The sequence below is a fragment of the Mirounga leonina genome, unplaced genomic scaffold, assembly GCF_011800145.1.
Source record: "Mirounga leonina isolate KUSES-001 unplaced genomic scaffold, KU_Mleo_1.0 Mir_418, whole genome shotgun sequence".
NCBI lineage: Eukaryota > Metazoa > Chordata > Mammalia > Carnivora > Phocidae > Mirounga > Mirounga leonina.
In genome coordinates this window covers 22,275,560-22,302,117 of record NW_023270739.1, presented here as the reverse complement: position 1 = coordinate 22,302,117, position 26,558 = coordinate 22,275,560, and the positions used below count along the sequence as shown (strand labels likewise).

The window sequence follows — 26,558 nt, the reverse complement described above, 5'->3', positions numbered from 1 at the left end:
CCCCCTAACTTCCTGACCGAGCTATAGCTGACTGGTCAGATGCACAGGTGATAACCAGGGCTTGTGAGGGGCATCTGAGAGGCAGAGGAACGCAGTCTTGTGCGAAGTGAACCTTACCTGTGGGATCTGATGCTAGCTACCTACCTCCAGGGTCGACAGCGTCAAAAATGGGTTAAACCGTAGGACACCCAGCTGGTGTCAGAGACTTACTTGCTGTGGGGTAAAAATCTCTACACATTTGGTGACCAGAAGTGTCAGAAGTGAAGAGTTTTGTGCAAGTAGTAAAGAAGACTCACAAGAGAAACACACAGTAGGGAAGAACGGGATTTTAAGGAAGGAAAAGACTGAAGTTTTTTTTCCCCTTTCATCCTCTCTCCATGAGTACAAGCTGCATTTACTGACTCACTTCTAATAACTAAAATACAAGTTAAGTGTAGAATGTCACTTCTGAGATTAGGTTTTAGAAAGGCTATGGCCTAATGTATACTGTGTTAACTACACTTCAATTAAAAAAAAAAAGAGAGAGAGGAGCACTTGGGTAGCTCAGTCAGTTGAGCATCTAGTTCTTGGTTTCAGCTCAGGTCATGACCTCAGGGTCCTGGGATCAAGTTCTGCATGGGGCTCTGCGTTCAGTAGGGAGTCTGCTTGAGGATTCTCTCCCTCTTCCTCTGCCCCTCCCTCTGCTCTCTCTCTAAAATAAATAAATCGAAAAGAAAAGAAAACTACTCACACACAGAAGGCTGTGGCTTCCATCTCAGGTGATCTCTTTACTTGCTCTCAGGAAGCCATATCCAGAGATGGCCTTGTGGAGGGGCCCACAGGAGTGATCGCAGAAGCAAATCTTGGAGGTCTGCCTACAGCCTGTGAATGAATTTGGCCATGGATCCTTCCCAAATCAAACCGTGAGGTGACTGCAGCCCCAAATGGTATCTTGAGTGTAGTCTGAAAGGTCCTAAACCAGAGGCATCTAGCTAAGTTGCACTCAATTCCTTACCCACAGAAATTGTGAGATACTGTTTATTGTTTTAAGCTAAATTTGGGATAATCTGTTATATAGTAATGGATAACTAATACCCCAAAAACTCACAACCTACATTACTAGCACCTTAGTCCAGCCTCCAACATCTCCTGCCCAGACAACTACATACAACAGCTTCCTAAGTGATTAGTCTGTTTCCATACTGCCCCTTTCCTCATTCTTCACAGCAATGACAGAGATGCTTTAAAAATGTAAATCATAGGCAGTAATCTCTTGGACATTGCCCTTAGCAACATATTTATGGACATGTCCCTTCAGACAAGCGAAACAAAAGCAAAACTAAACTACTGGGACTACACCAAAATGAAAAGCTTTTGCACAGCAAATGAAACCATCAAGAAAACAAAAAGGCAACCTAGAGAATGGGAGAATATATCTGCAAATGATATATCCAATAAGGGATTAATATCCAAAATATATAAAAAATTTATTATAGAGCTCAACACCGAAAGACCCCAAATGATCGGATTTTAAAATGGGCAGGGGCACCTGGGTGGCTCAGTCAGTTAAGTGACTGCCTTTGGCTTAGGACCTATCTCAGAGTCCTGGGATTGAGCCCCATGTTGGGCTCCCGGTTTGGCAGGGAGTCTGCTTCTCCCTCTTCCTCTGCTCATGCTCTCTTTCTCTCAAATAAATAAAATCTTTAAAAAAAGGGCAGAGAGGGCGCCTAGGTGGCTCAGTCGGTAAAGCGTCTGCCTTCAGCTCAGGTCATGATCCCAGGGTCCTGGGATTGAGCCCCGCGTCAGGCTCCCTGCTCATCGGGGAGTCTGCTTCTCCCCCTGCCCCTCTCCCCGGATTGTGATCTCTCTCTTTCTCACAAATAAATAAGTCTTTAAAAAAAAAATGGGCAGAGGACCTGAACTGATATTTTTCCAAAGACATAGAGATGGTAAACAAATACATGAAAAGATGCCCAACATCACTAATCATCAGGGAAATGCAAATCAAAACCACAATGAGATATCACCTTATAGCTGTCAGAATAGCAACAAAAAGATGAGAAATAACAAGTGTTGGTGAGGATGTGGAGAAAAAGGAATGCTTGTGCACTGTTGGTGGGAATGAAATTGGTGCAACTACAGCGAAAAACAGTATGGAGGTTCCTCAAAAAATTAAAAATAGAATTACCATATGATCCAGTAATTCCACTACTGGGTATTTACCCAAGGAAAATGAAAACACTAATTCAAAAAAATAAATGCACCCCTATGTTAATTGTAGCATTATTTAAAATAGACAAGACATGGAAGCAACTTAAGTGCCCACCCATAGATGAATGGATAAAGAAGATGTGGTATACATATACAGTGGAGTAGTAGCCATAAAAAAGAATGTGATCTTACCATCTGTGACAACATGGATGGACTAGAGGGTATTGTGCTAAGCAAAGTCAGTCAGACTGAGACAACAAATACCATACGATTTCACGTATAACAAACATACAAAACATATAAAAAACAAAACAAAAAAATAAAAAGCAGAAACAGATCCATAAATACAGAAAACAAATTGATGGTTGTCAGAGGAGAGGGAGACAGGGTGATAAGCAAAATAGGTGGAGTGGGTAAATAAATAAATAAAACAAGTATAGTAATGAATTATAACCCATTATTAAAAGCAGAGTTCATAATGACATAAATAAATGAGCAGACTAAGTTTGATGAGTAATATATATAACTCATATAACTTCAAAGTACATCTACACAAAATGCTAATTAATTGCAAAGGGAAAACTTTAGAAAGGAAAAACCTGGCAGAGCCACCAAAACTTTAGAAAGGAAAAACTACCCTGAATTATTCAAGTGAGAGAACTTATCACTAATGGGACAAATCAAAATAGGGTGCCACCTAATAGAATGCAACAAGAACATGATACGGCTTCTGTGATAGTCCTGCTCAGGACACAAAGCCTGAATTTAGTCATGAGACTAGACTGACGGACCCACACCGACGGACTTTCTACAACATAACCGGCCTGTAATCTTCAAAAGCACAAAGATCATGAAAATCAAGGAAAAGCTAAGGAACAAATCTAGAGTGAGACTAGAGAGAAATGAGATCCATATGAAATGCACAATTATATCCTCTGGCTATAAAAGACCTTGTTGGCAAAGTGATGAAAATGGAATGGGGTCTGAAGATTAGACCGTAGTGGTATACCACTGTTAATTTTCTGCCTTTGATGGGTAAACTGTGGTTACATAGAATATCCTTGTTTGTAGGAATCACACACTTGAGTATTCAGGTCATCCCTTTGGCAACCTACTTTGAAATGATTCAGATACTTGTAACTTCTCAGAAAGTTTAGGACTGTTCCCAATTTTAAAAAATTGTAAAACAGATCACATCCTACTTTACCTTCCAGTTACTTTCAAAGAAACTTAGAAAAAAGGCCAAAAAACCATGGCTCACCACATCTACATGATCTAGGCTCTAGCTATTTCTCCTACTTCATTACCTAAAATCTTCCTTTCACTCATTCCACTCCAGCCAAACTGGCCATATTGCTGCTCTTTGAATACAAGCAAATAAATCTCAACACACAGGCTTTTGCCTTGTGGCTCCTACTGCCTGGACCTCTTCCCCCCCTTTCTCTGGCTTGCTCCCTCCCCTCTTCAAATGTTAGTTCCTCAACGACATCTTCCCTAACCTCCAAATAAAACAGCCACCGGACCTTCCCATTATTCTTTATCTCTTTATGAATGCCAGCTTCATGTTATCTTCCTTGCATTTATCATTGCCTAAAACAGAGAACACATTTGTTTTTCTGCCTTCCCCGCAATGAGAGCAAGAACTTTGTTGTATTACTGTCGTATTCCCAGTGCCTACAACAGTTCTTGGCACCTGGTAGGCATGCAATAAATAGTTATTTGAATGAGTAACGATGATAAATTGTGTTATTCACTAATTTAAATGTAAGATAATACCAGACTCTAATTAAAGATGATCAACCCAACTTAAATTTTTTCATGGATCAAAGGTAAGAATCCACAAATTTAGAATTCCACAGTGTATTACACTCAGCAAAGGGGAGTCTGAGAAACAAACAGCTAAACTTGTCCAACCGTACTTCTCCCTACATCATAAGACTTTAAGCTTCCCTTACAAACAAGGGTCATCAAAGATACTCAGCCCTTAGGAGGATCCTCTCCACAAAGAGATTCAGCTTTATATCCTCAACTGCCCTCAGGCTCCTGCTGGAGTGATGTTTTTTCTACAGCTTTGAACCTCCTTTTTCGTGTGATCTCAGATCATATAAAAGAACTTGCTTGGCTGATTTTAGTACTTTTATCTTTTCATATTTTTTACTACTTTATCATTTTAAATGTGTTTCATCACATAATTTAAATCAGTTCCCCCTTGCCCCCACCGCACAGTCTCCCAAAATACAGACCATGAGCACTGATGTAAAGATGAGTGCTTTGAAGGAGACAGACTTCAATCCATCTGAGATCTGAACAAGACAGCCCACAGGCCTTCTGCATCCTCCCAGGACTAACCCCGCCCCCAAAACAATCAACTAATAAACAAATAACTAGGACACCTTGCCTCCTAAAACCAAATTCCACTTTGAGACCTGGGACTCCAATAGTGCCTCTGACATATAAAATGTCCCTTGAGAGAAAGGAGAGAGCTCTTAACCTAAAATCACAGTCCCTCAGACCTTAAAAGAACCATAGGCTATTACTGCCCATTAAAAAGAGCACAGGGGTGCCTGGGTGGCTTGCTTGGTTAAGTGTCCGACTCTTAACTTTGGCTCAGGTCATGATCTCAGTCATGGTACAGAGCCCCACAATGAGCTCCACGCTCAGCATGGAGTCTGCTTGAGCCTCTCTCCTTCTCCCTCTGCCCCTCCCCCCACTCATGTGTGCATGTTTGTTTTTTTCACTCTCTCTCTAAAATAAATAAATCTTTTTTTTTATTTGCTTCCAATCCAGGGAGAGTATATATATATATTTTTTAAAGATTTTATTTATTTACTTGTGAGAGAGAGAGAGCACAAGCAGGGGAAGCAGCAGAGGGAGAAGTAGTCTCCCTGCTGAGCAAGGAGCCTGATGAGGGACTCAATCCCAGAACCCTGGGATCAAGACCTAAGCCGAAGGCAGACACTTAACCGACTGAGCCACCGAGGCATCCCTAAATAAATAATCTTAAAAAACACATAAAAAGAGCACAAAATGCAGCCTCAAATGTAACATCACTGCTGCTTTCTCATGTTAAGAGCCTCTGAGTTTTATTATAAAGACATAATCCAATACAGGCATACCTCGGAGAAATCGCAGGTTTGGTTCCAGACTAACACAATAAAGCAAATATTGCAATAAAGCAAGTCAAATGAGTTTTTTTGGCTTTCCAGTACATGCAAGTTATGTTTATACTACACTATAGTCTTTTACGTGTGCAATAGCAAAATGTCTAAAAAAAAAAAAAACCCAACATGCCTTGATTTAAAAATACTTTATTGCTAAAAATACTAACCATCATCTGAGCTTTTAGGGAGGTTTTTTTTTTTTTTTTTTTTTAAGCTTTTAGGGAGTTTTAATCTTTTTGCTGTGGAGGGTCTTGCCTTGAGGTTGACGGCTGCTGAATGACCAGGGTGGCAGGGTGGCTGTGGCACTTAAAATTGCAATGAAGTCTGTCACACTGATTGACTCTTCTTTTCATGAACAATTTCTCTGTAACATGCAATGCTGTTTGACAGCACTTACCCAGAGTAAAACTTCTTTCAAAATTGTGGAGTCAATCCTCTCAAACCTGCCACCGCTTTATCAACTAAGTTTATGTGATATTCTAAATCCTTTGTTGTCATTTCAACAATCTTCACAGCATCTCCACCAGGAGTAAATTCCGTATCAAGAAACTACTTTATTTGCTCATCCATAAGAAGCAGAGGAGGAAAGAGGCATAAGAAGAAGTGTTTGGGATGATAGAAATATCCTGTATCTTCATTTGGGCAGTGATTACACAGGAATGTTTATTGTCAGAAGTCATTAAAGGCACATTTGAAATTAGTTCATTTATTGTTTGTAATTTATGCCTTAATAAATTGATTTTAAAACTTATAAATAATTCATCTGGAAAAAAGAAAAAAGGAACTCATCTGTTCAAGTTTAATCATGAGATTGCAGTAATTCAGTCACATCTTTAGGCTCAGCTTCTAATTCTAGTTCTGTTGCTATTTCTACATTTACGTCCATAGTTACTTTATCCACTCAAGTCTTGAACCCTCAAAACCATCCATGATCAATAAGTTGGAATCAACTTCTTCCAAACTCCTGTTGATATTTTGAACTCTTCCCATGAAAAAACAAATGTTTTTAATGGCATCTAGAATGGTGAATCCTTTCGAGGTTTTCTTTTTTCTCTTTAAAGATTTTATTTGACAAAGAGAGACACAGCGAGAGAGGGAACACAAGCAGGGGGAGTGGGAGAGGGAGAAGCAGGCTTCCCGCTGAGCAGGGAGCCTGATGCAGGGCTCAATCCCAGGACACTGGGATCACGAGCCGAGCCGAAGGCAGACTCTTAATGACTGAGCCACCCTAGGCGCCCCTTAGAAGGTTTTCAATCTACTTTGCCCAGATCCATCAGAGGAATCACTACCTATGGCAGCTCTAGCCTTATGCAATGTATTTCTTAAAAGAAACCTGAAAATCAAAATCACTCCTTGATCTGTGGGCTAGAGAATAGATGCTGTGTTAGCAGGCATGAAACAACATGAATCTCATTGTCCATCTCCACCAGACCTCCTGGGTGACCAGGTACATTGTCAGTAAGCAGCAATATTTTGAAAGGAATCTTTTTTTCTGAGCGGTAGGTCTCAAAAGTGGGCTTAAAATATTTAGTAAACCATGTTGCAAACATATGTGCTGTCATCCAGGCTTTGTTCTTCTACTGATAGAGCACAGGTAGATTTATCTTAATTCTTAAGGGCCATGGGATTTTCTGAACAGTGAATAAATACAGGCTTCAGCTGAAAATCACCAGCTGCATTACCCCTAATAAAAGAGCCAGCCCATCCTTTGAAGCTTCAAAGCCAGGCATTAACTTCTCTCTAGCTATGAAAGTCCTCAATGACATCTTCTCCCAATAAAAGGCTGTTCCGTGTACACTGAAAATCTGTTGTTTAGTGTAGCCACCTTCACTAATTACCTTAGCTAGATCTTCTGGAGAACTTGCTGCTTCACTTTGCACTTTTATGTTATGGAGACGGTTTCTTTACTTAAATTTCATGAACCAAACTCTGCTAGCTTCACTTTTCTTGGGCAGCTTCCTCACCTCTCTCAGCCTTCATAGAACTGGAGAGAGTTAGGGCTTTGCTCTGGTTTAAGCTCTGGCTTAGGCAATGTTGTGGTTCCAGAACACTAAAACTTTCTCCATATCAGCAATAAGGCTATTTCACTTTCTTAAAATTCTTGTGTTCACTGGAGTAGCACTTTTAATTTCCTTCAAGAACTTTTCCTTTGCGGGGCACCTGGGTGGCTCAGTCGGTTAAGCATCTGCCTTCAGCTCAGGTCATGATCCCACGGTCCTGGGATCCAGCCCTGCATCGGACTCCTTGCTCAGCAGGGAGTCTGCTTTCCTCCTTCTCCCTCTGCCTGCCGTTCCCACTGCTTGTGCTCGCTCTCTAATGGATGGATAAAATCTTAAAAAAAAAAAAAAAAGAAAAGAACTTTTCCTTTGTATTCACAGCCCAGCTAACTGATGCAAGAGGCCTAGCTTTCAGCTTATCTTGGCTTTCGACATGCCTTCCTCACCAAGCTTTATCATTTTCAGCTCCTGATTTAAAGTGATAGACGTGCAACTCTTCCTTTCACTTGAACACTCAGAGGCCTTTGGTGGGTTATTAATTGGCTTAATTTCAATATTGTGTCTCAGGGAATAGGGAGGCCTGAGGACAGGAAGACAGGGGAGTGGCCAGTTGGTGGAGCAGTCAGAACATACGCAACATTTATTAAGTTTACTGTCTTATATGGGTGCAGTGCATGGCACCACCAAATGATCACAATAGTAGTATCAAAGATCACTTGATTATGGGTCACCATAACAAATATAGTAACAATGAAAAAACTTGAATCTTGTGAGAATTGGGGTGTGTGGGTGGCTCAGTCAGTTAAGCATCCAACCCTTGATTTTGGCTCAGGTCATGATCTCAGGGTTGTGAGATCAAGCCCTGTGTCAGGCTCCATGTTGGGTGTGGAGGCTGCTTAAGATTCTCTCTCTCCCTCTCCCTCCACCCCCACTGCCACCCCAATAAAAATAAAATGAAATACTGCCAAGAATTACCAAACAGAGACATAAAGTGAGCAAATGGTGTTAGAAAAATGGCACCAACAGACTTGCTCAAGGCAGGGTTGCCATAAACCTTCAATGTGTAAAAAACTTATTATCTGATATGGACAGCACAATAAAGCAAAGCATAATGAAACTAGGTATGCCTATATCATGTTCTTCAAACAACATCACTGACAAGGGTCAACGCTCCTAATTAGTGCAAATAGCACACGAGAGGTTGAAAACTGATTGCAGGTGAAATCTGACAAATGTGTTTTGCTTAGTTCACAATTTCCATTCTGTCCAATCAAGTAGCCTATTTAAATAAAATAAAATAAAAAATTCACTTCCTTAGTCACATTAGTCACATTTCACAGTGCCCTGGGCTACCTTAGAACACAGCACAGACATAGAACATTTCTATCATCAGAAAAAGTTCTATTGGATACTGCTGTATTTAAGCTGACAAATATTTTAAATTAACATTTAAAAAACAAGAAGTTTGGGCGCCTGGGTGGCTTAGTTGGTTAGGCGTCTGCCTTCAGCTCAGGTCATGATCCCAGGGTTCTGGGATCGAGTCCCGCATCAGGCTCCCTGCTCAGTGGGGAGTCTGCTTCTCCCTCTCCTTCTGCCCCTTCCCCTGCTCATGCTCATTGGCGGGCGCATGCGCTCTCTCTCGTGCAAAATAAAAAATCTTAAAAAACAACAACAACAACAAAACAAGAAACCTCCCAAGGAAATACACATTTCCACTTTCTATCTAGAAACCACTGGCTGAATTCTCAGCTGATGGAACTGGAAGTGATGAATAGCACTGCTGTCCTCTTTGACGCAGTGTGTGCTTTTCAGTCTAGAGTCCCCACTGCTCCCTATTGTCTCACACTGTACTTCACTCACTCATGTTACATGCCTGGATTTCTAATTCAGTCTTCAGAATAGAAGTGAATACTCTGAGATTATTCCAGTTTCTACTCAATAGAGCCCGAAACTGTTTCTGATGCTCAAGTTCAACTAAAACAAAACATCACAGTTACCTAACATACCTTATTTCTAGTTTTTGGTGAAATTTTCTAGACTGACTGTAACAGATTATCCAGAGTTTAATAACTGTGTATCAAACAAATGGCATTATTTTAGCAATCTATGAAATAGATAGGAGTACTTTGCTTTGAAATATTTTATATAAAATTTGATAATTCAAGTAAGAGCATTTAGAATTCAATGTCAAAATAGGTATATTATAGGGGTGCCTGGGTGGCATAGCTCAGGTTGTGATCCCGGGGTCCTGGGATCGAGCCCCGCATCAGGCTCCCCTCCCTCTGCCGCTCCCCTTGCTTGTGCTCTCTTGCTCTCTCTCAAATGAATAAATAAAATCTTTTGGTATATTATAAAATTAGTTTTTAGAGACCTAAGGAATTTGAGGGCTCTCATTTTACAGATGAGAAAACCCCAGAAAGATTAAGGAACTTGCTTAAAGTCAAATTGCCAAATATTCAGTCAGAATTCTTTATACTTTTTCCTTTACTCACAGCAGGTGACAATGTGGCATACTGTTTTTTCCCAAAGACGGGCACACCATTATATATGCCAACATATAATGTGATGTTGACATGCCTCCGTTAAGAGGTAGGTCTTTGTTCTCCTTCATTAAGCCTGGGCACAGTTTTCTAATTGCCTCAACCAACGGAATGCAGAAATGATACTGGATGATTTCCAAGACTAAGTCAGTTAAGGCAATAGGGCTTTTGCCAAATGTTCTCTCTAGAGCACCTGCCTGAGGAAGCCCAGGCTACCTGAGGGTGTTCCAACCCAATGCTCCAGCTATGCCCCTAGCTGACAGCCAGCACCAACTGCCAGATACTGAATGAACAAGTCTTCAGATGATTCTGGCATCCAGCCTTTGAGTCTTCTACCTGACACTGTGGAGCAGAGATAAGCTATGCTGACTGTGTCTTGCCTGAACTCCTGACCCATAAAAACTATGAGAGATAAATACTTGTTGTTATAAGACACAAAGCTTTAGGGCTCTTTATTACACAGTCACCATACCTGGGACAGATGTTTTCAGAATACCACTGTTTTATAAATAGATATTCAACAAATATTTGTGTAATGAAACAAATACTGCCAAGCCAAATAAAATAAAATGTTGACTTAGTTTACCATTCAGGGGGCACCATGCTTCCATCCACATCCCAAAATGTGTTTTTGCCATTCATTTCAGTAGTATATATAACCCATCGGTGACGGCCTGGGTGGAAAGATCAACATTTATAAAGATGTGAGGAAATAAAGACAACCTTAACAAAACAAAAACAAACAAAAATAAGCATAATTGTATAATACCAAAGAAGACAACTATTTTTTATTAATAAAAGACTTTTATGTGCTCTTACGTAAGAGAAAAGTTAGAGGAATAGCACCCTGGGTATATTAGTGGAGGCATGCCTCGGGAAGTATATGGCAAGCTTTTATCAATAGCCTGGCAGCTACAAGAGCAAAATCCCTACACTGAGACTGAGACCCACTCTGTGGCTGGGGCTCAGGCATTTCCCACAGTGGAGAACTCTTGCTTCTCCCCTGTCCTTCTGCCAAGGGAGTAGAGGAGAGTAGGGGAATGTGTTCCCAGCTGTTCAGGGTATTCAGGAGAGAAAGTGCTCTTCTGAGACTGGGGCAGGAGAAATGCATTCACAGCAGTCATACTTGTATGTTTCCATATAAATATTTTAAAATGACCACAGAGATCCTTTTGGAAATTGGTGATCATACATAATAAGCAAACATTATAAACAATGGTCAGATAAGTAAGACAGCTCATGTCATCAAAACAGTATGGCAGCATTCTTTATTTAACAAATTTCTGTGGAATAGTTGGGGGCCTAATTACAATTTACAGGAATGTTTCTATTCTACTAAGTTGAGCAGAGACCTGGATTCTAATCAAGACTTTGTCACTTATTATCAATGGATTTTAGATAAGTTTTATGAGCCTCAGTTTCTCTATTAAAAGTGGATGAATATAGGGGCGCTGGTTGGCTCAGTCGGTAGAGCATGAGACTCTTGATCTCAGGGTTGTAAGTTCAAGCCCCATGCTGGGTATAGAGATTACTTAAAAATAAAATCTTAAAAAAAAAAGTGGATGATTATACCTACATCTTCAGGTCGCTATGAAAATTAAATATCACACACATACATCTAGTTTAGCACTGGGCAAAAAAGTGCGTAATAAATGTTAATTCCTTCCACCTCTTCCTTAATGCCCCTATCCCCCAAACAGAAAATACTGAATTCATCCCTGTAATGTATTTTAAGCCAATAAACAAAAAGTAATCTGCATTTACTTTATAGAGTTTTCTTTTTTTTTTTTAAGATTTTATTTATTTATTTGACACAGAGAGAGCGTGCATGTACATGAGAGAGCACAAGCAGGGGGAGTGGCGGGGCAGAGGGAGAGGGAGAAGTAGGCTCCCCACAGAGCAGGGAGCTGGATGCGGGGCTCAATCCCAAGACCCCAGGATCATGACCTGAGCTGAAGGCAGATGCTTAACCGACTGAGCCACCCAGGAGCCCTTTATAGAGTTTTCCTAGGTAAATACATAATCAACAAATATCAACAAATGCTATTTAAATACGACCTTATGTATTAAAGGAAATACAGATTTTTCAAGCACATTTAAGATTCTCTGGAGCCCAGATGCCTTTAAGGGGCCCCTCTGGCATCCCCCTGGTGCTAAGGCATCTGCCTGGGCCTCTCCCTACCACCCTAGGCAGCTTCTTAACCATCCTGAAGCCTTCTCCCAAGCCCTAGACCAAATGGAAACAATAAAGCTTTTTGCAGGGAAAAAAAAAAAATTCAAGATTTGCTTCTTCTGTTAGAGACATCAATCTTGAGAATAAGTAACTAAAAGTAAACTACAATCCAATTAGGCAGGGGAATGTGAAGGCAGATGAAAAAACCTTGGAAAAGGTTTCACAGAATTCTTAGGCCATGATGATAGAGATGGGCCTTAACAATCTCACAATATACATATATCAAAATTTTAAATGTACATACTTAGACTCAGCAATTCTACTTCCAGGAATTTATTCTTACAATACTTAAACAAATGAATGTGGATGTAGTTACAAGCCAGTCACTGCAGCATTGTTTCTAATAGCATAAGGTTGAAGGCAATCTAAGTATCAGTGCTTGAAAGAAGAATGATTCTTTCATACAGTGGAATATTGTGTTGCTATTAAAAAGAATGCTAATTTTTTTAATAATAAAAAACACAAACAAAAATTCAAACAAAGAAGAATGCTATAGATACATCCAACTTACCACTATGGAAAAATGGCCCATAGTTTTAAGTAAAAATATTTCCATTTACAAACAACATACATAACATAATCCCATGAAATTAAAAAAAAAAAGGTATGCTGTTTATACAGTCATAAAGAAGCTCTTTGTACATTATGGAAAACAGAGTCAAATCAAGTCTCGGGGCGCCTGGGTGGCTCAGTCGGTTAAGCATCTGCCTTCTGCTTAGGTCACGATCCCAGAGCCCCCAGATGGGGAATCTGCGTCTCTCTCTCCCTCTGCTCCTTCCCCCAGCCCCTGCTCTCTCTCTCTCGAATAAATAAAATAAAAAATCTTAAAAAAAAAAATCAAGTCTCAATCTCACTCTCATTATTTATACCAAAAAATACTGTACTCACCAAAAAACTGCTTGTTGTCTTCATAGTATTTGTTTCCATATTTGTCTTCCCCCACTAAGGTACCAACCCTCACATCATTTGCCCTGTGAATATCCAAAAAAAAAAAAGAGAGAGAGAGAGAGAGAGAGAGAGAAACATTTTACAATGATTCTTTGTTCAAAGCACAAAATACAGTGAGTATAACAACTTTCAGAAACAAAGTCTGCTGCATCGACTAGTAAAATGAGATGTGGGGATGGTCACTAGTTGTACACTTCTAGCCTCCATCTTCAGGATCAAGCCAGCCACTGCTGAAGAATCAGCTTCAGGTAAGAACTCTAGAATCCCTGCTCAAGTCGCCCCAAGTACCATGTAGACACATAGAAAAGATAGATCGACTCAGCGGATATGCTTAAAATTACACTAAATATATAGATGCAATATCTTCAAATTACAAGACTACTTTTATCTATTACTCCAAGGCCATGAAGCACTGCGGTTAGCAAAAAACCTCAGGAAATCTGAAAGCCAAAGTATTTCGTCTTAAAATGATTCGAATGTCTCCAAGGCTTTCATTTGATTCTGGGTCTCCGATTCGGTTCCCGCGGACGATGCTGCGCCTCCAACTGAACCAATGTCAGGACTAGTAGCGGCCGTTATGATCATCTCCGCCAATGCCTTACTAGTACAGAGGAGGAAACTGAAGGCCAGTGAAGGTAAAAACTTTCCCAAGGTCAGAGCGTAGGGCAAAGCTCACTACTCTCCAGAAAGCCGGGCAGGGGTGCAGCCCACACGCCCTCGACTCTTACTGTCTCTACAGCTGGCTCTGATCCTGTCTCAAGGCGACTCCTGGACACACACTTCGGCCTGGGGACGCAGGGCAGAGATTGGGCAGATTGTCCTTGACAAGAGCTGCGAATTCGCCAAGGGGATCCAAGCCCGGGACTCCTTCCAAGAAACCAGCTAACTCAAGTATAATCCCAGAGGCCAAGAGCATGGCTCTGGCCGCCTACCTGAAGAAAACCCGTAGATAGCCACGGAGGCCGCCGTGGCCGCTGACCTGCTGCAGCCCGCGTTTCAGGACCTGCAAGAGCTCCATCTTGTCCCGTAGGCCCAGCCTCCCGGGTACGACGCTCAAAACACACCGGAGGAAGCGAACACTCGGCAGGACGGTACCCACCACGAAAAGTTCCCGCTCGCGCACGCGCGCAAGAAAGGCGGGGATGGCTCTACGCATGCGCGGAGCTAGAGCTTCTCTGCGCGACCACTTTACGGTTTGCCGGCAAACGCTCAGCTAGTTTCCCTGGGAAGCGAAGGCACGGAAATTACTAAGATTTTAGAGGCTCTGGCTAGGCTTCCATAGGTGGAGACTAGGCTTCCATAGGTGGAGGTTCCTCCGCGAGGGACCTCAGTGTCCTCCTCTAAAATGATTGGCTCAGACTACTTCAAAAAATCCTTTCTTGGGGCGCCTGGGTGGCTCAGATGGTTAAGTGTCTGCCTTCAGCTCAGGTCATGATCCCAGGGTCCTGGAATCGAGTCCCGCATCGGGCTCCCTGCTCCGCGGGGAGCCTGCTTCTCCCTCTCCCACCCCCTCTGCTTGTGTTCCCTCTTTCGCTGTGTCTCTCTCTGTCAAATAAATAAATAAAATCTTAAAAAAAAAAAAATCCTTTCTTGTCCTAGAAACAAGATACCGTTAACAAATTCGATATTGAATACATTTCGCTACGAGTACATATACTAGTGTAGGTAGGAGAGCGAGGAGGATGTATAGAAAAGTATAAGTTTAATATCTGCTCTCAAAGATTTAGTTGCAAAGTTAAAATTCAAAATTTAAAAGCTTAAAAATTTATTAGAAAACTAAATCGTGCGTGTTACTTAAAATTTTTAAATAATAAAGGATATTAAATGAATATTTCAATTTTCCAGTGTCTATTTTATTTTACGTAGTATGCTTTAAAACTTGTGTTTTTGTTCCGTTTTGTTTGTGTGTGTGTGTGTGTGTCCTTCCAATTTATTTGACGAAAAAACTGGCAGTTTCTCCAGTAGAGTGTTCCACAGTCTGGATTTTGTTGATCATGTCCCTGTGTTCCTCTATCCCCTGTATTTCCTGTGTATTTGTAATTACACCTAGGTGCTTGCCCAGATTTGTGTTTTTTTTATGTTTTAGGTATATTTTATAGGTGATGATATCTTTCCATCAGGAAGCATACATGGTGTGTTTCACTTTTTGTGATTTTTAGCAGACATTGGTGAGCATTGCCTAAATAATTTCATTTTCTTCTTCATTAGTCACAATTGTTAAAGAGACACTTCCCTTCAACTATCTGGTTCCTGATACACAGTTCATATAGAAAAGGCAGGATGGGTGCTTGATTCTCTCTTTTATTTAAGTATTCAAAATTACAAGTTGGTTCCCTAGCATCTTTTTTTTTCTTTTGTGGCAAAAAACACAACATAAAATGTACTATTCTAACCATTCTTAAGTGTATAGTAGTGTTAACTATATGCACATTGTTGTACACCAGATCTCTAGAGCCTTTTCATCTTGCAAAACTGAAACCCTATATGCACTGAACCACCATAACATTTCACTTCAGATAGTTGCTATAAGTGGAACCATGCAGTACTTGTCTTTTTGCAACTAGCTTATTTTACTTAGCAAGATGTCCTTAAGTTTCATCCAGGTTGTAGCTATGACAAGATTTCCTTCTTTTTAAAGGCTGAATAATATTCTATTGCATGTATATATCACATTTTCTTCCTCCATTCATCTTTTGATGGACATATTGGACATTTTAGGTTGCTTCTACCTCTTGGCTAATGTAAATAATGCTGCAATAAACAGGGGAGTACGAATATCTCTTCCAGATTCTGTTTTCCAATCTTTTGGATGGATCCCCAGCATATCTTCTGTTTTCTGCTCTAGACATGCTATCAGCAGCTATTTCTCTAAGGATCCCTTCCCTAGGATTTTTTGTCTGTTCAAATCTCAGCTCTGTCACTTACTAGCTATACTTGGCAAGGTGCTTAGCCTCATTTTACTCATTTGTAAAATGGGGTTAATAATATTACCTAGGGCGCCTGGGTGGCTCAGTTGGTTAAGCGACTGCCTTCGGCTCAGGTCATGATCCTGGAGTCCCTGGATCGAGTCCCGCATCAGGCTCCCTGCTCGGCGAGGAGCCTGCTTCTCCCTCTAACCCTCCCCCCTCTCATGTACTCTCTCTCTCATTCTCGCTCTCTCAAATAAATAAATAAATCTTTTTAAAAAAAAAATATTACCTACATTATGGGACCATTGTGAGGATTAAATAAGAAAAGGTACATAAAATCCTTAACCCACTGCCTGGTTATTATTATAAGTACACAACAAACATGAGTTGGATAAATTACTTCTTAATAATAGAAGAGGCATATGTCTTCTTGAATAAATTTTTCAGACTACTTTGATTTCCTGTTCCAATTTTGATCAATTGTCTTTAGGCCTGATGAACAGCTATTATTATTCATGCTTCTATATGAATGAGTCTTCGATCCTGCATATTTTTCTTTCTTAGAATTCTGTCATTTGTTTGCTTGTTTCTGTTTTGTTTGTATTTGTTTTGGTAGGTACCTTTTTTTTTTTTAATGTGTGTAGGAAATAAAATTTCCTTTTTTTTTTTTTAACTTCCCTCTTGACTGATCATTTGCAGGGACATAGAATTCTAGGCTCAAAACGAATTCTAGGGCATGGAATTCTCATATTACTTTGAAAATATTGCTCCATTACCCTCTAATATCTAATATCACTGGTAGAAATCTTTCTGCCAATCTAATGCAGTTGACCCTTGACCAACACAGGGATTAGAGGCACTGAGCACCCCCCCACACAGTTGAAAATCCATGTATAAATTTTGACTCCCCCAAAACTTAACTACTAATAACCTGTTGACCAGAAGCCTTACTGATAACATAAACAGCCAGTTAACACAAGTTTTGTATGTTACAAGTATTATATACTTTATTCTTACAATGAAGTAGGCTAGAGAAAAGAATGTTAAGAAAATCGTAAGGAAAATAAATTTACAGTACTGTATTGTAAAAAATCGGCATTTAAGGGGCGCCTGGGTGGCTCAGTTGGTTAAGCGACTGCCTTCGGCTCAGGTCATGATCCTGGAGTCCCGGGATCGAGTCCCGCATCGGGCTCCCTGCTCGGCGGGGAGTCTGCTCCTCCCTCTGGCCCTCCTCCCTCTCATGCTCTCTGTCTCTCATTCTCTCTGTCTCAAATAAATAAATAAAATCTTAAAAAAAAAAAATCGGCATTTAAGTGGACCCATGTAGTTCAAACCTGTGTTGCTCAAGGGTCAACTAGATTTATTCCTTTGCAAGAAACTTGTTTCTCAGATTTTTCTGTTTGTTTTTAAAGTTCTGAAATTTCATGTGGACTTATCTTGGGCTTTTTCTGGTTGATCCTTGTTGGAATTCAACACCATCTTTAAATTTGGAGATGTGTCGTTGTTAGTTGTAGAAACTGTTCTTTTGATAATTTCCCCCTCTCCATTTCTGAAATCTGGATATTAGGTGAACATTTGTCCTTCTGGATTCATCTTCTGTATTTTTAAATTTTACCTGCATATTTTCCATTTCTACCTTTGCATTTTGCATTCTGAGCCACTTCTTCACCTTTATATACCATACAGTCTTGATAGATTTTTTTTCAATTTCAACATTATTCTATTTGATTTCTTGATCCCTGGTTGCTCTTTTGTCATAGTACCCGGTTCTGATTTTTGTCATTAACTTGATATTAGTATTATTATTACAGAGCCAAAGAAACCTAAAGGCACATGCAGAATCCAGATAATCCAGATAATACTGTCCTCATGTGAACAAAAATATTGCCAGAAATCTTAATTCTGTCTTTTGCAATCTAATTTGCTGTTTAGCTCTTCCATTTTTTTCTTTTTAAAAATTTAATACATTTAGTATACAGACCTGGTCGAAAGAATTATATAGGTCTGCTTCCTGATCCGATTTCCAACTCCCAAGATCAGTATGAATTGTTTCAACCCTTTAACTACTTATTTTGGTATTCACTAACATAATGCTAGATTACATTCTTATTTCTAGATTTTTAAAATTTTAGGTATTATCTGACTTCCCAACATAGAAGATGAGGATTTCGCTCTTTGACAACACACACACACACACACACATTCATGTTCCATTCTCCTAATATAAGTTCACTGAATTTTTTGGTGTATCTATTTAAAGGCCAATTTGTGCTTACAACCTCTGAAGAACTTATTCCCTTCTTCTAGATACAGGAAATTGTGGCATTCTGAGGGTCTAAGACCACCTAATTTTTTCTATTTTAGGATCATTTTATATCAAATATTGTGAAATATATATGTGTGTATTTAATCTTAAGAGTCTACAACTGAGCCTAAGCGAATACTATCTGTGACAGATTGTTTTCCAAAAATGGCCACAAAAAAATTCTGGTTCGCTACACTGTTCCAGAATTTTGCCACTCTCCCATCAAGAAGTACAGTTGAGGGGCACCTGGGTGGCTCGGTGGGTGAAGCCTCTGGCTCTTGGTTTCCACTCAGGTCATGATCTCATGGGTTGGGGGACTGAGCCCCAAATTGGGTTCTGTGCTCCGCCAGGAGTCTGCTTGAAGATTCTCTCCCTCTGCCCTGCCCTCCACTTACACGCATGTGCTCTCTCTCTCAAATAAATAAATCTTAAAAATAAGTATACTTTATCTTCCTCTGAATTTGAGAGGCCTTTGTGTCTGTCTCAATGAAGAAGCAATGATGTTTTTTTTTTAAGCTTAATTTGAGAGAGAGAGAGAGCACACATGTGAGTGGGGGGGGATGGACAATGAGAGAAGGAGAGAGAGAATCTCAAGCAGACTCCTCAGTGAGCGCAGCGCAGAGCCCGATGCAGGGCTCAATCCCAGGACCCTGAGATCATGACCTGAGCTGAAATCAAGAGATGGATGCTTAAACTACTGGCCCCAGGTGCCCCAATGATGCTTGGTTTCTTAGTGCTATTCTCTGAACATGTGCTCCCTCCCCCAAATTCATGTTGAAATCCTAACCCTCAAAGGTGATAGTAGGTGGGGGCTTCCGGAGGTGTTTAAGTCATGAGGGTGGAACCCTCATGAGTGGGATTAGTGCCTCTAAAAGAGGCTCCAGAGAGATCCTTAGCTCTTTCCATCATGTGAGGACACTGCAGAAGTCAGCAGCCTGCAACCCACGGTCAAGAAGTCACCTGAACTTGACCCTACTGGCACCCTGATCTTTGACTTTTCAGCCTCCAGAATGGTGAGAAACAAATGTTCCTTATAAGCGACCTGTTGTCAAAAACCAACCTCTGTGCTCCAGAGCCAGAACAACCCAAAGACAGAATTTGGAGACGAAGAGGAACGCTAGTTTTATTACTTTGCCGGGCAAAGGAGGCTGCAGCAGGCTCTCGCCTTCAAAATTGCAGACCCGCCCGGGGTAAAAGGCTGAGGGGTTTTATAGGAAAATACAGGATCTGGGTGGTTTTTTGGTTTTGTTTTTAAAGATTTTACTTATTTGACAGAGAGTGAGAGAGCACAAGCAGGGGAGAGAGGCAGAGGGAGAAACAGGCCCGACTCTGGGATCAAGACCGGAGCAGAAGGCAGATGCTTGATCAACTGAGCGGCCCAGGCGCCCCCCGGGCGGTTTTCAGAGGAATCTGGTACATGCTGCCAAACACGTTTAGTCATGTCTTCAAGGTGGTCTCATGACCAGCACCCGTGCTGGCCATCTGAGTCTCATTACTGAGTATACACTGAGGTCAGCAAAGATATCAGTAGAGATACTGAGTTCTCGGAACAAAGGATTCTACAGAAAAATAAGCGAAGGGGAGGAGGAGGCTTCGAGAAGGAGGAAGAGAAAAATTTGTTCAGTTTTAAGCCAAGGTTTGCTGAAGTATTAGTGTATTCATCTTAATTTCCATCCATCTTCACGTTTCTATAGCGGTTTCACACCCAGTCTGTGGTGTTTTGTATAGCAGCCCAAATGGACAAAGACACTGAGGCTAGGTTAGAAGACGATCTGGCTTCCATCTGTCTCTGTCTGTCTCTCTCAACACTCATCCCAATGGCCACATGGAAATTACCCTTTATTTCTCACGAAAGGAGCCCATGTCTGTAGCTGAGTAGTTTTCTTAGCCTTCTTCCAGCCCATATGTTTGAAGGGCCAAAATTCTCTTTATTTTGCACTGTTGTGTATCTTTTAGTCCAAAATGCTACAATTGTTTTAACTTCTTACAATTTCTTGTGTCAATTTATAAACAACTTCATTAGACGAAGACCCATCAGGAAATCTTGTCAGGGTAAGCTCTTGTCTACATTGAGATTCTCCGGAGGCTGCTGAGATATATCCTCTCCCAAGAACGGCTGACATATTTCTGGTCTTCATGCTCTTCCAGACGTTTGCTACTTTGCCACAGCAAACAGCTGCTATCAACCTCCAGATGTGTGTGATTCCAAAAATTCCAACCCCTCCTTGAGCTGCTTGGTGCAGAAAACCTGTCTATGCCAAGCTCTGTCCTCACTGTAGATTCATGAGAGTAACAAATGTTATTGTAAACCACTAAGCCTGAGTGGTTTGTTACTAAGCAATAGAATTTGTAACAAATAGAGTGCTATTAATACTTTGAAAGCCCCTTGTATGTCCCTCCCTGTTTGTATCTTCTTACTCTTCCAGAAGTAACTAGAATTCTATATTAAGTACTTATAATTCCCTTGCTTTTTTTTTTTTTTTAAAGTTTTTTACCTAAGTGATCTCTACACTTGACATGAGGCTTGAACTCATGACCCTGAGATCAGGAGTCCCATGCTCTTCTGACGGAGCCAGCCAGGCACCCCTTCCTTGCTTTTTAAGTTAATTTCACCACATACATAAGGACCTCTCAACAATATATTGTATTTACCTGTTTTCAGTAAACAGGTTAAATGATACTTTTGGGCTTGCTTTTTCATACATGACTTCTGGATTCATTGATGTTGGTATTTTATTCCTTTTTTGGGGTTACATAATACCCCATCGGGTGACTACACTGCAATTTACCTATCCATTCTCCTGTCAATGGGTATTTGGAGGTTTTTGTTGTTGTTGTTCTTACAATGCTGACATGAACACTTTTGTATGCCTCCTGGCACATGTTAAAGAGTTTGTCTAGGGTGAAATAGCAGAATTGTGCACATTATACTTTACTATGTAATGTTAAATTACTTTTGAGATGCTTGTATCAATGGACACTCCCATCTTCAACACACATCCTGCTGTTCCACGTACTCTACACTTGTTATCCCCAGACTTTCAGATATTATCATTCTAGTGTGTATCTGCCTCCTTAATAGACTTTCAATAAATCCCTTTATATTCTGTTCCAAAGTAGATGTTGTAATACTAAAGCATTCTGGAGGATCTGTCGGGCAAATCAGGCTGCTTCCCCGCTTTCCCCACTGCAGGCTAAGTCAACTTTCTCAGGTTTGCTAATAAGATGACCACCACTAATGTGTTTTCCAACTTTCAAAATTTTGTGGCTTTATTTCTCTCCCATTATTTTTCTTTGAGATATGCCTTGAACAAATTTGGCTGTTTTAATGACATTTAAGGAGGGAGTTAGAATTAAATGTGTCAGCAGCATGATCTTCCACCGTGGATAGATTTTTAAAATTTCAGTAAGTTTTTTGGGGTGCCTAGGTGGCTCAGTTGGTTAAGTGTCAGATGAGCTCATGATCTTGGGGTCCTGGGGATCAAGTCCCATGTTTGGCTCTGCACTCAGCAGGGAGCCTGCTTCCCCTCTCCCTCTGCCCCTCCCCATGCTTGTCTTCTCTCTCTTTAAAATAAAATCTTTAAAAAAATTCATTAAGTTTATTTCTAAATGTTGTTTTGGCTTGTTTTTAAAGTTTGGTCTTTTCTGCTGTTCCTGTTTCTTGCTTACTTTTTGATTCCGTTTTTTTCCTTAAAACCTATCATATACATTTATAATCTGGATGTGGCAATTTCTGTATCTCATATTGTCTTTTGGAGTCTTTATGTGCTGCTTATTTTGGACTCGTTCAAGTGGCTTGTTTCCTTGTGAATTTAATAATTTTGTGAGCTCATATATGGGTGAGCTTAATCTGGGACAGCCTTGAGGTTCTAAATCAGGGGCCAGCAATCTATGCCCCAAGGGCAGCTGGGTCCATTACCTGCTTTTGTAAATGTTCTACCAGACCACAGCCAGGCCCGTTCATTAGGTACTGTCTGTAACTCCTTTGCACTACAATAGCAGATTTGAGTAGTTGCTACAGACCGTGGATGGCCCACAAAGTAAAAAGTATTTACTTTCTGCCCTTTACAAAAGAGTGTGCCAACTTATCTAAATTATGGATATTTGCTCCAGAGAAGATGTATATTTGCTTCTGCCAGGACCAGAGATGGGGGGGGATCTCATGACCTGCACCAAACTTACCCTTCTTTGAGAACTCACGCCAAACTTATGAGCCCAGTAATAGAAAAAAAGGCCTTCACAGTACCTATTCCACTATATTGCTAGAAGCAGCTATATAATATATTCTCTTTGACTATACTGTTCTAAGACAGTATGGATCTTTTTCATTTAAAGGGTGGATTCTTGGGGCGCCTGGGTGGCTCAGTTAGTTAAGCCTCCGACTATTGATTTCAGCTCTGGTCTTGGTCTTAGAGTCCTGGGATCCAGCCCCGATTAGGGCTCCACACTCAGCGGGGAGTCTGCTTGAGATTCTTCCTCTCCCTCTGCCCCTTCCACCACTCTAGGCAGGCTCTCTCTCAAATAAATAAAAAAATATTTTTAAAAAGGGGTGGATCCTTTCAACCTAGAAACAGACACATGTCCTTTTATGTAACTTTTCTTGTATTATTTAATAATTTCCTTACCTCAAGTCTTTTTTTTTTTTTTAAAGATTTTATTTATTTTTTTGACAGAGAGCAAGAGAGGGCACAAGCAGGGGGAGCAGGAGAGTGAAGAGCAGGCTTCCCTCTAATCAGGGAGCCCGATGTGGGGCTCGATTCCAGGACCCTTGGACCATGACCTGAGCTGAAGGCAGACGCTTAACGACTGAGCCACCCAGGCGCCCCTCTTTTCTGTTTTCTTAAACTCTAGCTATTAAAATGTTAGGCCTCCTGATTTGATTTTCTAATTTTATTTTTTCTTATTTATCTTTTGGTTATATGTTTTCAGGGTGAGTTCCTCAACAACTTTATCTTCCAACCCTTCTAGTGAATTGCTTTGGCTATCATTTTTAATTTCCAAGGACAGTTCCTTGCTCAAAATGTCCCTTTTCAAAGCACCCAATAAGGTCAACTAATCTTTGACAAAGCAGGAAAGAAAATCCAATGGAAAAAGAGTCTCTTTTCAACAAATGGTGTTGGGAAAACTGGACAACAGCAACATGCAGAAAAATGAAACTGACCACTTTCTTACACCATACACAAAAATAAATTCAAAATGGATGAAAGACCTACATGTGAGGCAGGAAACCATCAAAATCCTAGAAGAGTGCTGAAGCAACTTATTAGACGTGTTGCTGGAGGCAAGAAACAAAAGCAAAAATGTTGGACCTTCATCAAGATAAAAAGTTTCTGTACAGTGAAGGAAACAATCAACAATACTAAAAGGCAGTCTATGGACTAAGAGAAGGGTTAGTATTCAAAGTTTATAAAGAACTTATCAAACTCAACACCTAAAAACAAATAATCCAGTTAAGAAATGGGCAGAAGACATGAAAGACATTTTCCCAAAGAAGACATCCAGATGGTTAACAGACACATGAAAAGATGCTCAACATTACTTTATCATCAGGGAAATACAAATCAAAACCATGATGAGATACAACCTCATACCTGTCAGAATGGCTAAAATAAACAACACAGGAAACAACAGATGTTGGCGAGGATGCGGAAAAAGGGGAACCCTCTTGCACTGTTGGTGGGAATGCAAACTGCTACAGCCACTCTGGAAAACAGTATGGAGTTTCCTATAAAGTTAAAAAGTAAATTACCCTACAACCTGGCAATTGTGCTACTAGGTATTTACCCAAAGGATACAAAAATACAGATTAGAAGGGGTACAGGCACCCCAATGTTTATAGTGTCATTATCAATAGCCAAACTATGGAAAGAGTTCAAATGTCCATCGACTGATGAATGGATAAAGAAGATCATCAAAAAGAATGAAATCTTGCTATTTGTAATGACGTGGATGGAGCTAATGTATTATGCTAAAGCAAAGTAAGTCAGTCAAAGATAAATACCATATGATCTCACTCATATGAACATATGGGAGGGGAAAAAAAAAGAGGGAAATAAACCACAAGAGACTTTTTTTTATTATGTTAATCACCATACATTACATCATTAGTTTTTGATGTAGTGTTCCATGATTCAGTATTTGCGTATAACACCCAGTGCTCCGTGCAGAATGTGCCCTCTTTAATACCCATCACCAGGCTAACCCATCCTCCCACCCCCCTCCCCTCTAGAACCCTCAGTTTGTTTTTCAGAGTCCATCGTCTCTCATGGTTCATCTCCCCTCTGATTTCCCCCCTTCGTTCTTCCCCCCCTTTTTTTTAAACATTTTTTTAATGTATTGTTTCAGAGGTACAGGTCTGTGATTCAACAGTCTTACACAATTCACAGCGCTCACCATAGCAGATACCCTCCCCAATGTCTATCACCCAGCCACCCCATCCCTCCCACCCCCCACCACTCCAGCAACCCTGTTTGTTTCCTGAGATTAAGAATTCCTCGTATCAGTGAGGTCATATGATACATGTCTTTCTCTGATTGACTTATTTCACTCAGCATAATACCCTCCAGTTCCATCCACATCGTTGCAAATGGCAAGATTTCATTCCTTTTGATGGCTGCGTAATATTCCATTGTACATATATACCACATCTTCTTTAACCATTCATCTGTCGATGGACATTTTGGCTCTTTCCAGAGTTTGGCTATTGTGGACATTGCTGCTATAAACATCAGGGTGCACATACCCCTTTGGATCCCTAAAATTAACAAGTCAGGAAACAACAGATGTTGGCAGGGATGCGGAGAAAGGGGAATCTTCTTACACTGTTGGTGGGAACGCAAGCTGGTGCAGCCACTCTGGAAAACAGTATGGAGGTTCCTCAAAAAGTTGAAAATAGAGCTACCATATGATCCAGCAATTGCACTACTGGGTATTTACACCATAAGAGACTCTTAATGGTAGAGAACAAACTGAGGGTTGATGGAGGGAGGTAGGTGGGGGAGGGGCTGGATGGGGGATGGGTATAAAGGAGGGCACTTGTTATGATGAGCACTGGGTGTTGCATGTAAGTGAATTCTACTCCTGAAACCGATACTGCACTGTATGTTAACTAACTAGAATTTAAATAAAAATTTGAAAACAAACCACCCCTCCTGCCCCCAAACCATCCTGTTCTCATTTAACGTCTATTTTCTTTCAAAATGTTAATTACCTTTGAGGGTGGATATTTTTCTGACCCCTGGATTTATTTGCCTGCCCTCAGCCCTAACAATGTCTGATCTCTTATGTATTGGAGATTTTCCTCAATTATCGGTGATCCTGATTCTAAGTTCAAATTTAATAGTAGGCAATAAAGAGTTGAACAGAAACTGCATGTATACTTCTATGACTTGAAATTAGTGGGCTTCACTGAAGAATGACAAAGGGGCCAGCAGGCTTTTCATCAAGATACAACCAAAAGTGAGTATCTGGAGATCTTTTCTCTAAGACCAATTAATTTCTCTGAAGAAAAAAACCCTGGCAGAGGAGCCTATACCCATGGCCAGCATTGTGGAAACATGACTGTAGAGCCCACATTCAGAATGCAGATTTTCACTTAACCCATATTTTCAACCCCATACGTATCTAACCCAGGCTTTCTGTTATTCCTGGTGCGCTGTTAAGTCTGATCTTCCAGTTCAGTTGCTCAAGAAAATTAACCTCTGGCCCTCTGATCAAAAAGGTAGAAGGACAAAAAGTGGTCAGCTGGCTTAAGTAAGGGCAGGAAAAGGTAATTCAATGATTTTGTACACAGACTTGCAACCAATTTTTTTTTTTTTTAAATGTCCCAAGCATCATCTCGGAATATGAGTACCAGTTCTTCCAAGTACTAAGCATCTTTTCTGAGGATACTGGCCTTTCTCACTGAACTGCCTTTTGCAGGCACTCAGAATAGAGCTTCCTTCGTTCTGGCTCTGCTAATAAGTCAGTTAGTCTTTATCGCATTTTGTTTTCCAAGAATTTACTGAATTCTCTTATCCTTTGATTTCTTGTTTCCTGTCTTATTTATCATTGTGTGGTTACACCTTTCTGCTATTTTACTGAAATTTCAGGAGAGAGAAAATAGTCAATCTGCAGTTTTAGAAGAAATTCTTCAAAGCGAATTGGAAATAGTCCTAAAATATTGGATATGGAAATGTTTTCCATGCATTTCCCTTCCTAGTTAATAAATCCTGTTAGAAATTTCTTAACAATAGAACAAATGGATGACAAACACTGAACAAACAGGACTCTGAAG

General features: G+C 40.4%; 1 protein-coding gene across 1 annotated transcript in view; it reads right to left on the bottom strand.

Moving 5' to 3' along the window:
• Positions 1–14,152, bottom strand: part of NDUFA12 (NADH:ubiquinone oxidoreductase subunit A12) — a 28,680-nt gene extending 14,528 nt beyond the window's left edge. Inside the window, exons 1-3 of the mRNA XM_034987831.1 lie at positions 14,002–14,152; positions 13,010–13,092; positions 10,475–10,562 (exon numbers count right to left, since the gene is read on the bottom strand). Coding sequence (XP_034843722.1) covers positions 10,475–10,562; positions 13,010–13,092; positions 14,002–14,087 — 257 coding nt within the window. The 5' untranslated portion in view covers positions 14,088–14,152. The remainder of the gene's footprint in view (positions 1–10,474; positions 10,563–13,009; positions 13,093–14,001) is intronic.
• Positions 14,153–26,558: the final 12,406 nt, after the last annotated feature.